We start from the raw sequence: 17,208 nt of genomic DNA on the forward strand, positions 1-17,208 counted from the left end.
GTCTGAGCTGCGGAGAAGGAGTGCAGTAACTACGGCCAGGTACGCCAGTGTCCTGCGGCCCTTTTTTGAGTGTTGGATCCAAAAAACAGCTCATATATTTTTCTTTTAAGCAACCACTGCAGCCATGGCGGCTGAAGCGGAGAAAGTGGAGCCTGCGGACAGCGAGCAGGAGGAGGAAGTGGAGGATGTGTACGAAGTGGAGCGGATCATTGACATGAGGATGGAAGAGGTAAAGCTAGTTAGCTTAGCTTGGCAAACATGGCTGGCATTGCTTTCATTCTCACGACGCACCTACAGCGGCGCGCTGACACTTTCCCTTACATAAACACCCAGCTGCAGTGTGTTATAAGTGCATTTTGATGCTCTGGTCAAACTTCTTTAACGCGGTGGCTGTTTATGTGACTGCTCGCCCACAGTTAGCATCGTTTTTAGGCTAAACTTCTCCCAAGATGTCCCCTCGCCTCTCCCCTGCTGGGGCCAAGGACGGACGCCCTGCAAGCTTGCAGATATTTTCATTATGGGTGCTCTTGCTCCAGCAGCATTGCTAGATAAAAACAAACCCGAGAAGATTGTGCATCAAATCGATTAAAAGCACAGCCAGTTACCATAATGTAGCCTGTGTATTTACTAAAGTGCTAATGTCGGGCTAACACCGGGGCCGCCGTGTTTGAAACGGCAAAACATCGATTTACCTGTTTGAACTGCCTCACTGGATACTAATTAACCACAGCTGATCATTTTATCTCACGAAGGCTATTTTAAGTTACGTGCAATCTGTCAGAATATAGTTTGATCAGCTACTTGAATATTTCAGCTATTTTCACATTATACAAACCGTAAACAAAAAATAATTCATTCTGAAACTCTGTATAGCTGCAGCTTTTGCCCTGATTTGTTCTTGCAAAATCAGTTACTTGATTTCTCATATCGTCACCCTGTTAAAGTAATCGCCTCATTTTCATCGCCTCAAGTTTTGCAGGAAACACAAAAAACTTCACCAAAAGTGTAACATATGGCATTTATTGATCATTTCACTCAAAAATTATGTAACAAAGGATGGCTGTTGGCATAGTAATAACACTGCGTGTAAAGTATGTAACTTAAGAGAAATAAATGACTTTTTGAACACTTTTTGTGACTTAAGCAAGATATGGTAACACTTTATTTTGAAGGTGTCTACATAAGAATCATACAAGCCTGTCAGAAACATGACATGACAAGTATCATGAGCATTAATGTTACTTCAAAGTGTCATAAATGTTCTTGACACATCCCATGTCATGTTTATGACACACCCATGTCACTCTTATATAGACACCTTCAAAATAAAGTGTTACCATATCTTGCTTAAGTCACAAAGGCATGTTAAAAAAATTGCCTAAGTCACGTTTTATTTTGAGTTAGGCACAATAAATTAGCTTCAGTCACACATTTGACATAGGCCATTATCTTAAAGGGGTAAAATCACACTATCTGATCAACTGAGGATGTAGCCGATTTTACCATAGGTGGCCGTCGTCATGGGGAGATGATTTAGGCAACAAAAAAAACAATTTTGACAAAAAATGACTTAGGCGATTATTTTAACAGTGTGACGATATTTTATTCATTTTTTAGGAGGGACACTAAAGGAAATGCATAGAAAAGTTTCCTGAGACATCGACTGTAACATACATAAAAGTTGTGTGGTTTTGCATGATTATTCTTGTAGAAACTCGGTTATTAAATAAACAAATTGATTACTTGACATAATTCTGAGTCTGATGAAAAACTTGCCCTTGTTTTTAATTTCATTTTATCTCACTATTTTTTCAGCTGTTTTTCAAAAACATTTTATTTATTAACATTTTTCACATTATACAAACAGTAAACAATAATGCCGTGATTTGTTCCTCAAATGCAAAATTAGTTACTTGATGAGTTTTTCTAAGTTTATTTTATTTTTTTAAAAGGCACATTTACAAGGTATGCAAAGAAACTAGAGGAAACAACACTAAAGACTCTATAAAGAGAGCATCACAATTGTGTGGCTCTGCATGATTCATGGAGAAACCCAGTTTTACAGATAAATAAGTTAACTATTTATTTGACAGTGTTGGTGGATTAAAAACTTATATTAACATATCATGTTTAGTGGCAATCATTTGAATTTGCGTTGTAACTTAAGTTGTCAGATAAATATAGTGGGGTAAAAAGCACAATATTTGTCTCCAAAATGTTGTGAAGTAGGAATAGATGGCAAATTAAGGTATCTGAAGATTGTAGTTAAGTACAGTATTTGAGTAAAAGTACTTTGTGTCCTCTCTTTCCACCACTGCTAGAAAAAACATAATCCAATACAAGAAAGATTTTATAATTACAGACACCCCGCTGAATAACTGCAGCTCCTACCTGCCATAAACCTTTAAACATAACTGATTTTACCAAAATAGCTTTTAAGCACGATTTTTCATCAGGACTTGAAATGTGACCACTGTTTCTTACACAAAATAAATACATCACAAGTAAATGCATCAAGCAGAACCAAAGCAAGAGTTCAGTTTTATAAATCTACCCTTTATTCTGAAGAATAAAATATTTGTGTTTATAATTAAATTATAATTTTAATTAAATCATATGAAATAGTTGTTATTATTATTATCAGATATCAGACTACACATTAAATATTTTATAACTGTTGCTGATTATGGTGAGCACACACTTAAATGACACTTTTGTTGTACAGTTTATTTACATTGTTGCACTGGTGATCCCTTCTATTATTTCTTCTTCTACTGTGTTTATAAGTCATGCTTTGTCACATGATAGCGCCAAATTTTCACACTTAAATATTAACCAATGAGTCATTATGGAGGGGGGGGGGCTTGAAATGGAGTAGAGAGTTGGAATTCCTTGAGTGCCAGGATTTGTTTTTTTTTTTTACAAACTTTGCATTAATTGTGTTTGTTTACGTCATTTTAAATTATCTGAATTTTCTCAATCTTTAAAAGCTCTCAAATGTAGTCATGAGATTAAAGTATTTAGAAACTTAACTCAACAATTATGAATTTATGCTGGAGAAACATTACTTGTTATGACTAGACTTAGCTGGATTTATACGTTTTTTTAAGTGCGCATTTGCATGATAAAAAAACAGGAACAAGCAAAGTGTTTGAGTTTTTTGTATCTAATTGAACAAAATTGCTTTTATCTTGCTGTCAAAAGAAAAAGTGTGAAAAAGTCAGTTTTCACAGCTGAACAGTAAGCTATTTTAAGACTGAAACACATTCACAGTGGCAGAAAGGATCTCCAGCTGCAGAGCTGTCCTCTCTGCATAAATTATCCAAAAAAAAGCAGCATCAGTTAACAAATTCGTGAAACTTAAAACATTTCCTTTGCAAAATAATTAAACACACCTAAAAAAAACTCCAGTACTGTTTAATGAATACTGTATGGGAGAAACTGATTCTGGACAAATAGTGCCAGAAAGTAAATCATGAACTTTATACACCAGATTTACATTTCTATCACTAGAAGTTTTAGGCAAATTAACTCTAACGGATTAAAGAGCGACTACATTGTCGAGAGACGAGGCGCAAGATGAGGGTCACATGGTCAAGGAGTTGGCCGAGCTAATACGAGCCCTAGTGAGTTATTAACACACTTGGCTGACTGCTGGTTTTAAGATTATAAAGAGTCCCTCGAGAGGCTCCCAGGGTTCGTGCCACCTGTGTAGAAAAAGCTTGAGGAGAGTGAAAACAAACACAGTTAGGAGGTAAATCTGCTGCTGGCAGCTCTACAGGAGGATGCCACCATTAAAACATGATGTTGCAGCGTATGTTGGTGCACACGAAGTGAGAGGCAGCAGTAGCCGAATCAGATGGATGTTAAAAATTATACATTGAACAGAATATCTAAAGTCAGATCTAAAATTGATATAATCGCTATGATAACTGCACTGATGTATTTAAGAGAAACTGTTCTGTAAATGCAGTATCTTGTGTGTCATTCCTGTTTGTTGCTGAAAAGACATATGATTTCATAAAGATAACGGAGTTAATACAAAGTCTTGAAAGTTTGGAAAATGCTCCATTTTACACATTATGTTTTTATGGTTAGGAGTATGCTTGGATTTAAATATTTGCTCCTTGAAAAGTGCTTAATTTTCAAAACAATCTGGTGCTTCAAAATGAAACAATCCTGCTAAAATGACATGGGCGCCGAGATTAAGTCTGGTGTATTTCCATTTCTTTCTGTACAGACATCCACATCACATCAACATCACAGAGATCAATCATCATCTTTTTAAATATCTCACAACTGCTGTCCTAGTAACAATTTAGATGTTTTAATGACAACTTTGAGAGTTTTGAAGTTTGTGGTTTAAGTGCCTTTAAAAGTGCTTGAATTGAACACTGAGAAGGGTTGACCTGTTAGTTTGGGAGCTGTTGTCTCCAAGTTAAAAAAATGCAGTAAAGACAAGACGTATAGGGAATTCATGTTTTTTCTGTTTGATACCATATTGAGCGAAATATCTCTGTGTTCTGGACTGACAAGAGGAGATCATTTAAAGACATCAATGTGGCTTTTTGAGAAACCTTTCTGACATTTATGGCCCAAACAGCTGATGGAGAGAATTTTCAGCTGATTTATTTAATCATGAAAATAAACGTTAGTTGGCAATGCTCACTTTTTTAATCCATGATAGAGGAAAACATTGTTTAACTTGATTACCCTGAAGTTGACTCTAAATATAAAGCTCAGGCCTGAGGTGTTTTGTACATTTTGTCTGTCAAGGTTTTAATAAGGCATTAAATTTGATTTCAGAGAGTTTGCACCAACCCTGTTTTAAATGTTTTGCTTTTTCTGCCCCTTGAACAGTACTTATCTATTTCCTCCATTCCAAATACTATAGTTCTTCATTTAATCTCATCTATGAGACGTGTTTGCATGTAGGCAGCCATGAACAGATTCTGTTGGCTGGTGAACTATTCACCAACCACAGTGTTGTGCATAAGCTTAATATCGTCTGTCTTTTTTTTCAGGGTGAAGTGCTCTACAGGGTCCGATGGAAGAATTACTGCTCGGACGATGACACTTGGGAGCCAGAAGCCCATTTAGAGGACTGTCGCGAAGTCCTCTTAGCTTTTAAGAAGTCCATGGCTGAGATAAAGGCTAAGAAAGAGGCAGAAGCCAAGAAGACTGTGGTGAGTGTGAGTGACAGCGAATACTACTAGTAGTAATAGTAAAGCATTGACTCATAGCAGCTTGTTGGCATGACCAACATGTATTTTTGTAGGCTGCAAATAAACAATATTACTGTTTAGTTTCAGTCTGTTGCTGACTATTTAAACAAAAAGAAGAAGATAAAATTTAATCACGAACACCATTTCTAAATCACGCTAAGTAACATTTTCTGCATTGTATATTGTGTAAAATAAAGTTTTCAAAACAGCCTTTGATAGGCCATTACCAGCCAGTAATATCTATCAACCGATATATCTGTCTGCCTCTAAGTTATAGAAAAACAATCTGTCCAAAAATGGGAGAAAGAATTGATAGTTTGAGTCCCTCGGCCAAAAAAATACAAGGTTGTAGTGCAAGATGATAATTAACTCAGTGAGTCTCTGCAGTGAAGCAATATTAGAGAGTTAAGGCTTGTTTGTTATTCAGTAACCACACAAATGATGGGATTATTACAAAACATGAAGCAATGATTACAATGATGTATAAAAGTGTGGTAGGGATAAAATGGGCAAAGTTTTCTGTTGAAGGTGTCCTGAAGTGTAAGTGATTCGATTCATAATCCATATTGGTCAGTGTTTCCTGCTTCCCGATGCTTATCTTTAAGTATGTAAATCCAGCAGTATTTGCATCTGTGTTTATAAAGGCCTGCAGTCTTTTTCCCTGTGGGGTAGTCTATTCATACTGCTTATCATCCCATTTGTAAGCAAATGATAAACAAAACCGGGACTCACTCATATATAATGGCTCCATAGAGCTACTAGAGGTCTCCATGGTGAACCAGAAGAAAACAGCATATAATATTTAAATGTCTTTTTTTTCTTTTAGAAAATTCTGCCCACAAAGAGTGACGTGTTCGACGCCGACTCTGAGAGTGAGAGCGACAAAGATCGTCCGGCCGACTTACCCGTAAAGAAGAAGAAAAAGAAAAAGATCCGGGAGGAAGATGAGGAACAACCTTCAAAGGATAAAAAGAAGAAGAAGAAAGACAAGCGGAAGGATGATGTCAGGCCTCTACCGGCACCAGAGACGGATGATGACGAAGAAGAAGAAGAAGAAGAAGAAACAGAGAGAGTCCCGACTCCGCCCTCTCCTCCCAAGGAGAAAAAGACTGATACAAAAAAGCGTGTTGTTGACTCTGATGATGAGGACGACGAGCCTGTTCCCTCCAAAAAACACAAGAAGGAAAAGGGAAAAGAGGGAGGAAAGCATAGGAAGGAAAAGGGAGAGGAGGGGAAGAAAAAGAAAGGGAAGAAGGAGAGGAAGGTTGAAACCTCTGATGACGAAGCCGCTGCCCCTCTGGAAGATGACCTGAGCGACAGCCCGTCACAGTCTCAAATGGACGACGCTGCATCAACGGACACTGTGGCGAAGTCAGCTGAAAAACCACGTTTGGAAGACAAGTTCAAACAAAAGAAGGGGAAGTGGGAAGTAAAGTTGCAGGGCATTAAGGACCTCATCCACGACAAAAAGAATAAAAAGCCAGAGGCCCCTCAGAAAGAAATCAGCCTCCAAAAACTAAAAAATCTCACCTCTAAAGTCAAGGAGGACGCAGCTCCGCACTCAGACTCCAGCGACAGCTCCACGCTTCATAAGAAAGCCAAGAGCAAGGGGCAAGAGAGCAAGGGGCAAGAGAGCAAGGGGCAGGAGAGCAAAGGGCAGGAGAGCAAAGGGCAGGAAAGCACGTCGGCGCCGCCCAAAGTTCCGTCTTCCTCCACATCCTCGTCATCCTCATCGTCCTCTGTCACAGCACCAAGCAGCGCTAAGGTCAGGGAGGAGGAGGTTGTGGCTAAAGAGGAGGCGCTGGGACCGAAGGACACCTCAGGCTCCACTAACCTGTTCGAGAAGTTCCTGTTAAACTGTGAAGCTAAGGACCGCGCCCCCCGCAGGCCACCAGCAGTGCATCAGGCCCCCCCAGAGAAGGTCACCCCCAAACCTGCAAAGGTACATTTGTCCATTGTTTGGAGTTTGAACTTTCTAAGAGTGCAGAAAAATTGTGTCTTCTGTTCACACTTGATAAAGTGAGGCTACAATATATTACTTTTTAAGTGGAGAACATACACAAACATGCTTTTTAGCTGTATGAAAATGTAATTTATATTCAGTTAGATTTTATTTTTATAGGCCAGTATCATAAATAACAAATTAGCCTTATAGGGCTTTATAGTCTGTATAACAACCTCGGTTTTTGAGCCTCGCTTTGGGGATGAAAGACTCAGACTTAAAAAAAAAAACAGATCAACATCATAAAATTACAGTACGGACAATTCATACGATAAAATGAGACACAATGTGTGAGCGAGGAGACTCACACACAGCAACAACAATAATAACTTTAATGAATGCTGTTACTGATAATATTAGTACCAGTTGCAGTGCATACAATGGAATGATAATCATAGCAGTAATAACAATAGAAATATGACTAATGATAATATTAGTAATGTGCATCAAGCAGGAAGACGGCAGCAGGTGCAGATCCATGGAAATGTCAGATATAAAAACTTCACTAGGCACATAACCTCATTTGTTGATAATAAGCTTTAACGCATCCTGCGCTTTAAACCTTGATCAAGCTTTTTTATGCATACAATAATACAGATTCCATCAATGCAAGGTTTCACATACTTTCCAACTAAAAGTGCAAAAAAGTCTAAATCTAATGTAAAAAAAAAAAGCTTTATGGAGTAAATCATTAGTAATGATGGACCCTGGAAAACGAAAAAGTGATAACTTTAAATTTCTTTTGTCCAACTTTAGGTAATAGGAAAGATTGAGAAGACTGACAAGATCTCAAAGACAACCAAAGACTCTCCAGCTCAGAAACAAGAGCCTGAGAAGACGGAAAAGACCAAACAAACAGACGGTAAGAATAACCCACAGGCACAGAAAAAATAGTTACTGATGTTCTTAGTTAGAACATGTACAAAGTCACATCAACCTACACTGAGCTCAGTTCGAGAGAAATGCCAATGAGTAAAATAACATGACTGCTCCCTCACCATTAGAGAATTTATTCCTCCATAATGTTTTTATGCTGCCTCAAAACCCCATTAATGTCCAAATTTGCCCTCATTTCAAAGCCTAAGGTGTCTAGAAGATGTAATTTCGGAGGTGTGTAGGCAGTTATTCTTCATCTATGCCACTTTGAGCTTCTGCCCGCTAAGCAGTGTTTTTACCAGCTGTAGCGTGACTGCCAGAGTAGATCGTGGCTGTTCTTCCGTGGTAGGCCATTAAATAGGCTAAATAAATTGACAAAAATGTGCCCAAAAAACACATCTACGTATTCTTCCAATTGCAGATATTCATCAATTGGCCCAGCCTCAGCATGCACTGTTCCAAACCAGACGCATACAAACTAGGGATGGGTACCTTTCACATACTTTTGCGTTTGTTTATGTGGTAATAAATGTTAATTTGTTTAATAATAAAATTAATTTTTTTCAATTCAATATATTTATTTCGCAAAATATAAACTTTAAAAAATATATCAAAACAATATAAAATCAAGGATGAACAGTGCTTTATTGTTGAGTGAGCGTGCATTTTGTAACATGAAGGTTGCTGTGTTATCAAAGAATGCAGAGGAGCGCTCTCAGGTTGCAAGTGCACGGAGGAGGAAAAAAAAAAGGGTTGCAAGTGCACGTGTGATTTGTTGTGATGACGTCGTAGCTGTGCGGTGGAGCACCGGTCAGACAGTATTGTGGGCATGGCATGGTTGGAATAAACAAAGTTGAGTCGGGCTGCTCTGTGCACATATCGAGGATGACGCAGGAGTCCGAGGGATTTAATTTCAGCAAGGCAGTTTGGAGTAAAGTGGCAGGTAATATTCCTGAATTGAAGAGTATTAGCGGAGGACCAGAGATGCAGCAGCTAGCTGCTAGCTGTTAATGACTGGTCTACAGAAGAATGGAGAGAGCAAACGGAGTAAGGAAGGTCCAATCTGGAGGCAGACTAAGGCCAAGCTCGGGTAGAGACATTGGAGAGATAGCAGCTGGCGGCTAGCAGGCCTAGAGCCGGCTGTTCATCTCTGCGCCGTGGTGGACGAGGGCAGCAGCTAGTGGCTAGTGTCCGCGGTGAGCAGACAGGACCAGACGAGGAAATAACGAGGAAAATAAAAAATAGTGCGATTGTCAGCACGCTTGTTAATCAAAGATGTCAAATGAAAACAGGTTGAAATCAATGATCAGTTTAAAGGTAACGCCGTTTAGGTACCGAAACATGGTACAGTTTGATTTTACATGAATCGGTACTCGGTAGTACCGATGGACCTATAAAAGTACCGAATTCGGTACCCATCCCTAATACAAACTGATATTGACAATATTGTCATCCAATAGAGCTCATTCTTAACTTTTCAGCATGTCTGATTGACAGCTGTGATGGAGGCCGTCGTGGCTCTTTATGACTCCCAAGAGATCTCACAACTTTTCTGCTTTCTCTTTTAGTCTCCAAACCTGGCCAGAGTTACGGTTTCAGCCTGGACAGCGAGGAGAGGGAAGCAGAGGAGTCGGCAGCAAAGCAGAAGCCTGGAGAGGAGTCCCGGGAGCGGAAGGAGAGGTCGGAGGAGGCGCAGAGGCCCAGCTGGGAAAGGAAGACCCCGACAGAGGACAGGAGGAAGAGGAGAGAGGACAGTGAGCCCCGACTCTTCATGGCATGTGATGACAATCAGGACCCACCGGAGGGCGTTGACAAATCTGGTAGGTTTCTGATAGAGTGTAGAGCACATGTTGATGCTTGCTCATGATGTTGTTTCTCCTCAAATCTTACAAGGTTTGAGATGCAATATGCAAATAATGAAACATCTCTTTCTGCATTTTTTGTTTTACAGACAAGGGCCAAGCCACCTTGAGTTTAGGAATGGACCTCAACCTGGACTGGATGACTCTGGACGACTTCCAGAAACATTTGAACGGGGAGGATGAGATCCTGTCAGGTCCGCCGTTATCACCCAGTGAGTATTTATTTATCTTTTTATATCTCAGACAATTAGATGACTACAGCTGCTATCTAGAAGCTTTTAAATGAGTTGTTGGATTGTTTTCTGACTTGTGCTACCTATACACCAGAAGACTTTGAAAAGATTTGGAAAGACTCCTGGAAGACTATCAGCTCACACCTGCTCACATCTAAAGACAAGTGTTGAGAGTTTTTAGTCACAGCCTAGTCTCACATTGAGATTCTACAAAGACTGTGAATCTTTCAGGGTCACTATTTACAAAACGAGAACTAGATTCTTTTAGCATTTTTTACCTACCATGTAATTTTAAAAAAACTTACAAAATGGAGGAGAAGCAGCTTTTGGCTCCAGCTGCTCTAGTGTGTGCAGTGGTTTGTGTTGAAAAAAAACAATACAAAGAAGAGAAGACGCCACGAAATGCCCCTCACAAAGCTGAAAAGGCATTTCTGTTTTTCTGACATGAAAAGTTGACTATTTTAGAAATAAAAAAATAGATATAAGGAAGAATAAAGAAAAGGGAAATTTATAAATGAATTCATGATATACATTTATGCCCTATTTAATTATGTGTTTAATTGAATAGTTATATTTATCAGCTCTTTCAACTCTCATTTAGTTAAATATACATTAATTATCAATTATTTATTACTCATTAATGTATAGGCCTACATTTATTTATACATTTTAACTGGATCTCCTTACTGTTCTCTTTACTAAGAAACAGTGCCCCCAAAATCCTGCTTGTGGCCGTAAATATATTACATCACTATATTTTTATTGAGGCATTATTGTGATGTTCCTTTTTCCTGTGGAAGTGGTTTTACTGTCCGGTCTGGAACCGGGGACCTTTCCCCCGCTCATCTATTGGTTGTTGATTGTGTTACATCACTGCAAATTGCGATAATATCAAACACGTTTGATATGATCGCAAACCAAAGACTAGGAAAAGACTGATACGAAACAGAGCAGATTACTACCTTACACTTAACGATTGAGATGGCAGGAGCACGCTGTGACTCCAATAAAACTCCTAGATTTACTAAAGACTTTCAGTTTTTAGTCTGGGACTGTGAAAATCATTTGGTGTAAGCCCAGCATCAGTCAAAAAAGGGTGGTGGTTGTGTATCTAACTTACCTCAACAAGACAGTTTTTGTAAATATAACCTCACATGAATAGGGGAAAATGGATAATTGATTCCTGCAAAATCAAGTTGGAAAATGATGGAGGCAGCAAAATGGAAAGGCATCCAGGCACTTCAAAGTATAAGTAAAACTAACAAACAAACAAAAAAAGCCTTTACTTTTTGTACATTTAGAACTACATCTTGGGGTCCTTTTTAAGTGGTTTTCAGCTATTCCCCTTCCCCCCATGCTGTACTGTGTCTCCATCTGGTGGTTTAATCGTTGTTTTGACACAGATCTCACAAGAAGTTCATAGAACCACCAGCTTTTGCTGCTGAGAGTCTGTGGGATGCTACATTTTAAAATGACTATACATTTATTTGTTCATTGCCTTTTTGTTGGGCCTCAAACTTTGGTACTGTCAAAAAATATCCTGCATCTTTTGTTGAATGAGTAGATGAATATACAGTCATGAAAAAAAATATATTTATTTATATATTTATTTATATATTTATATTTAAGAGCTGATCTCTAGCCATTTTCCACAATTTCTTGATAATAACCAAAATCATTATCAAGAAAACCATGGAAAATGGCTAGATATCCGCTCTTAAATTAAACTCTTATGAGCTGTTTTTGGTGCCATCATTAAATTTGTCCAAAATCATGTATCTTTAGTTGTACCAGACTTTAAAATGAACAATTAATTGAAGAAAACAAGGGTGGTGCAATCATTTTTCCCATGACTGTATTTCCAAAAAAAAAAAGTTTATCAGTTTCAACATTAACCCTTTGAAGTCATCTAAGGTTACATTTCCAGTAGAACAGGTCTATACCTTTTCCTATTATTATACAAACTAAACATCCTTATGTTATTTGTCTTATTTAAACGACAGTACGTCATTTTTGTCTCTACATTGTCGCGCGTTTACAATTCTCCTCTGCTCTCTGCGCGTGAACACAGCTGAGGACACTCAACAGCGGACCGATGGCGCGCGTTGGAAAAAATGACGCTTCAACCATCTGAAAAGCTGAAAAAATATCTGTGTCCCAGGGGTGGTGAAGATGGCAACACTCACTCTCCTGAACACCATGATGCCATTAGGTGTTTGTGTGGGTGTCCCTCCATGTCTGCAGCGTGCACATTGCATTACCATATAACCAAATGTGTAAAAGCGCAGGTAGCTTTGAAGTGGCAACTTTTATATATCTTTTGTTTTACGTGTAATTTTAAAACGTTCAAAGCACCACAACATTTTTATTATAAAATAAATTAACGAATAGAAGGAACTTTCTCAGCACATGAAAGGTAGAGTACCAAAACAGACCCCGACTTTGTGTACACAGCTGCAGCTGCAGCACGGCGCACAGGAGTACAGAAGAGGAGAGCTTCTCATTTCACACCTGGCATAAAAGAGAGGCACTATACCACTGAGGAAGTGCGCGCTATCATCATGAAGCCCCATCCCTGTCAAAACTTTTACGTTGATCAGCAGAGTCCTGCGTTTTGACGACCAACTTTCCAGACCGTGGCGCCATGAAACGGATAAGCTAGCTGCAGTCCAGGAAATCTGGAATCTGTGGATGGCCCAGCTCCCTCTGATGTTCAATCCAGGTGTGGGCATTTGTGTGGACGAGCAACTCGTGCCATACCGGAAAGGCTGCGAATTCCGGCAATATATGCCCAAGAAGCCAGCCAAGTTTGGCTTGAAAATGTGGGTCACATGTGACGTACAAACGTCATATGCATGGAGGGTTTCTGTGTACAACGGCCGAGCAGCTGGTTCGCCGCCAGAAAGAAACCAAGGACAGAGGATCGTGTTGGATATGACGGAGGGGCTGAGAGAGGTGACTGTGACATGTGATCATTTTTTTTCCTCCTTCGGGCTGGCAGAGGAGCTGCTGTGAAGGAAGAACAATGCACAAAAACCGAGCAGAGCTTCCTCCTGAGCTCCTGAGGGTACGGGGGAGAGAGGCCCTCTCCTCCATCTTTGCATTCAACTCCAAAGCGGGGCAAAAATGTTGTCCTGCTCAGCACCAAACACCGGGGGATGGAGATCAGCAGCAATGAGAAAAAGAAGCCCCAGATCATACTCGATTATAACAGCTGCAAAGGAGGAGTAGATACATGGATGAGGTATGTTTATGCAATCCATAAACAAATACATACACATATTTTTGTCTTTACTAATCAGCATTTAATATATTTAAAAACATTTTTCATCATCTTTCTGGTCCTTTTTTTTATTTTGCAGATGATTTCTATATACAGCTGCAGGAGGAGGACCAGGCGATAGCCCTTGGCCCTTTTTTTTAACATGCTGGACATACATTGTGTGAACAGCTATTGATACAACATGGCATTGGGGAAAGTCGCACAAAAGGCGGCTGTTCCTGGAGGAGCTGGGGAAGAAACTGGCCATCCCACACATGGTCCGCAGACAACGCCTCCCACAGCCAACACAGGCCGTCAGCCTGGTCTTAGAAGCTCAGGCTACCTCGGGTGACTCCACCACAGTCCCAGCCAGCCCCACTAGCAGCATCACCAGCAGCATCACCAGCAGCCCCACCACCCGTGTGAGGAGGCCGCGTGTGCTCTGCCCTACACAGAAGGTTGTGCTCTGCAGCTCCATAAAATCTGAAAAACATGTTTGCAAGGAGCATTACACCAATGTTTGCAGTTCCTGCCTCCCCTGACCTGTTCTGTATGCCGTTTTTATTGTTGTTGATCTTGTTGTTGCTCTGTTTAATGTTGCTATAATAAATATGTGGAAATGTTACACAGGCATAGGCCTGTCACGAAAAACGCGGTTGGACATGGAGAGCCTCCCCTTCCACATTTACTGACACTCGAATCACCCACTCGCTCTTTCTTGCTCGTCCACACAGGCGCACATAACAAAGCACATAAACACACACACCCTGCCTCTAAAAAGAGCCACGGCACTCTTATAGTGACTTTGAATGCAGAGTTTTGGGGCTCTTTTATGTTGTGTTTTCAGCGTTTAAACTAATGCTGAAAATGGCATTCCAAATTGCGGGGGAAAAAACCCTACATCTCCCAAATGGCCATTCCAGCTGTTAATATATTAATTATAATATAAAACATAATATTTATGTTTTTGTTAACAGAGCCCAAGAGTCTATTTTATTTTAATTGGCCGCTAATTGTGATCTGAGAAAATAAATTGTCCTAAAAAAAAAAGTGTTATCGTGACAAGCCTACATGGCTAACAGGTGAGTTTCTTTGCTACAGCACAAAAAATAATTAATATTTGGTATCTATGATTAATGAAAAATAATATTCAAAGAAAGTAGAAAATCATATTAATGTAGAATATTGTACAGCTTGATTTAGATGAGCACATTTTTGTGCAAAGGGTGCTTAACGTGAGTATTTGAAAATAAATAATTTATTGTGTTTTTGAGACCATGAAATGGCGTTCAATCATGACTAAAACTTGTTTTTTTGTTGTTGTTTTTTTAAACCAGCATCAGTCCTAATCATACATATCAAATATTTATTAAAACAGCAAGTTCAGATATGTTGAGTTTTATTGTTGTTTTTCTACACTTTATATTTAATCTCTTCAAATGTGCACGACAATATGTGAAATAAATGATCCCTTTGTGTCAGACTTGATGCCTGTGTGGTTTACCTTGAATAGGAGTATGTATAGATATACGACCAAAACAGTTGTGTATAAATGGAATTAATACCTAGTGATTCAGGGAATTCAACTTAAAAAATGTACGGTTTCGTACTTTATACATTTCTTTTTCAGTTGGACAGTTCAGATTATAACACATCTGGAGTGCTCTTATCCATCTTTTTTTTTTTACATATTTATATGAATTGGTACTCTGATCTGTGTCTCTGTGAATGTCTTTGTGTGTGAGAGAAAAAAGGGAAAAGGTGGAATGTGGACTATTACTAACACCATCTTTTATGTATCTTTAAAACTGAGCTCCCTACAGCCTCTGAAAAAAAGGTCAGATGAAACTTTAAGGGGTTAAAGGAAATGTATATAATTTGAGTGAAAACTTGTGCTGAGGAGAATTGTCAGATCTTTGATGTGAACTTTTTTTCAATCTCTTGTCTCTTTCAGGTGAGCTGCGGGATGCTGTGAAGAGTGGAGATTACATGGCTGTAAAACTGGCGCTCAACTCCAAAGAGGACTACAATCTGGATCAAGAGGTATGTTTTTTTCCTCTTCAAAACCTTTTTGTTTACTTAATTATTTAAAACCATTATATCTTTTTATTTTGTTATCTGTAGACTAGCTTGTTATTTTATTTAGTTTCACCTTTTTATTTTATTGATATATTGATTAAATCCAGTTTATGTCAATTCCAAGTCAAAAGCACAATTGACAAATTTTACTGCTTGCACCTTGGTTGCCCCCGGTGTGTATGTGTGGGAGGGATTGTGCAGTTTGGTATAAAAAAACTAGCAGTATAACACAGTGTTTAATACTTGTCTGGCCAGGTCCTGTCCATTACTTATTCCTTAAAATTGGCGTATTTCTGCGGGATAAGAAGCAATGTGGTTGGAAATATTTGACAAGCATTTGTTATAGAACGGCCGTCCACTCAAAACACATTTTCGATGTTGAAGTGCAAAAATGTCAAGGTGGTATTTGTTATCAGGTGCTTGTAGCCATTGTTTTCTGTCTGAGATGCAATTACTTGTTTGGGATTTGACTTCATCAAATGAGAAACTTCTGAAACCTCTTGTCTCTTGATAATAATATAATATAATATGTTGTGAAACCCCCTGATAAATGTTCCACAATAGTATAAACGGTAATGATAATGTGGCAGAGAGGATAAATAAGAGAGATAAATAATCAGTAAAGCGCTTCTAGATGAAAACATTTTGTTTTTTGAAACCTGAGCACCAAGTAGAATCTCTGCCTTCATGATATATACATGGACAGTCTTAAGTGTTCCATGCCTGCTAATAATTCGATGCCTCAAGATGTTTTCCACGACTCCAAGGGACCTCTGTTTCTGCAGCCAGCCCAGGTAAGACTATGGCTTCAATTGCTTTGTTTTTGTTTTTTTATGGAAACAAAAAATGTATGATAACCGATGTTGTAATTGTGTAGATATCATTTAGTTTCTACACGAGTTTTATTTTATGAAGCAGGAACAACTGTGTGGTAATCTTTATATTTTATAGTTTAATTGTACCCAGAATATTGACAATTAAAGGGCCGTGTTGCTTACTTGCAGCTTGAACTTTTTTTTAGATAATGTGGGCTTAACAAGCTAACAATAGTCCCCACTTAAAATGTTCTTCGCTTTAACTACTTGTTGCAGCTAATGTGTAATTATACCTTTTTAACTTGGACCTACTATCATTCATTCAGCATTATATATTCATGACAATGTGTTCACATTAGAGACTGTTGTATCATCTTTTCTTGCAGTGAACACGACAACGGAAGAAGACACTGAACACATGAATTAATAGGACAAGATGAACCCTTTGACACAGGTACATACTGTCAGAACATGTTTTCATCATCATAATCATAGCTCAACATAGTAACTATCATGTAATCTGGATCTTTTTAGTTATTTATTTGACCTCAACCATCAAATATTTAAAAGTATAGATCTAAATAAATGTTATGTTAATGGCCAAACACAATTAAAGTGTTTCCATGTTTTGCATCTGTACCTAGTCACCAGTTTAATATATTTATATATACTGGAAAAACACCACAATGCTAAGCCAAACTTACGCAATTATTTGTTTTTGATTGCAAGCCATGAATGCAGGTCTAGTATCAGTGCATTTCCTGTTCTTTCCATGTAGCATTTCATCCAACACCTCATGACTACATATACATGGTTAGACATTTACAATGTCAAAACGCTGCTTGATCCAATAA

At 38.7% G+C, this 17,208-nt stretch overlaps 1 protein-coding gene across 5 annotated transcripts in view; it reads left to right on the top strand.

The window, feature by feature from the left end:
• mphosph8 (M-phase phosphoprotein 8) overlaps positions 1 to 17,208 on the top strand; it is a 32,462-nt gene continuing 15,254 nt past the window's right edge. For 2 of the 5 annotated variants that reach the window (XM_059342216.1, XM_059342212.1), the window contains exons 1-7: positions 1 to 229; positions 5,025 to 5,192; positions 6,052 to 7,167; positions 7,984 to 8,089; positions 9,672 to 9,923; positions 10,055 to 10,177; positions 15,415 to 15,503. In XM_059342216.1, coding sequence (XP_059198199.1) covers positions 125 to 229; positions 5,025 to 5,192; positions 6,052 to 7,167; positions 7,984 to 8,089; positions 9,672 to 9,923; positions 10,055 to 10,177; positions 15,415 to 15,503 — 1,959 coding nt within the window. In that variant the 5' untranslated portion in view covers positions 1 to 124. The other 3 variants (XM_059342213.1, XM_059342215.1, XM_059342214.1) reach the window with 3 other exon arrangements.

This window comes from Centropristis striata, chromosome 10 (assembly GCF_030273125.1).
Source record: "Centropristis striata isolate RG_2023a ecotype Rhode Island chromosome 10, C.striata_1.0, whole genome shotgun sequence".
NCBI classification, from domain to species: domain Eukaryota; kingdom Metazoa; phylum Chordata; class Actinopteri; order Perciformes; family Serranidae; genus Centropristis; species Centropristis striata.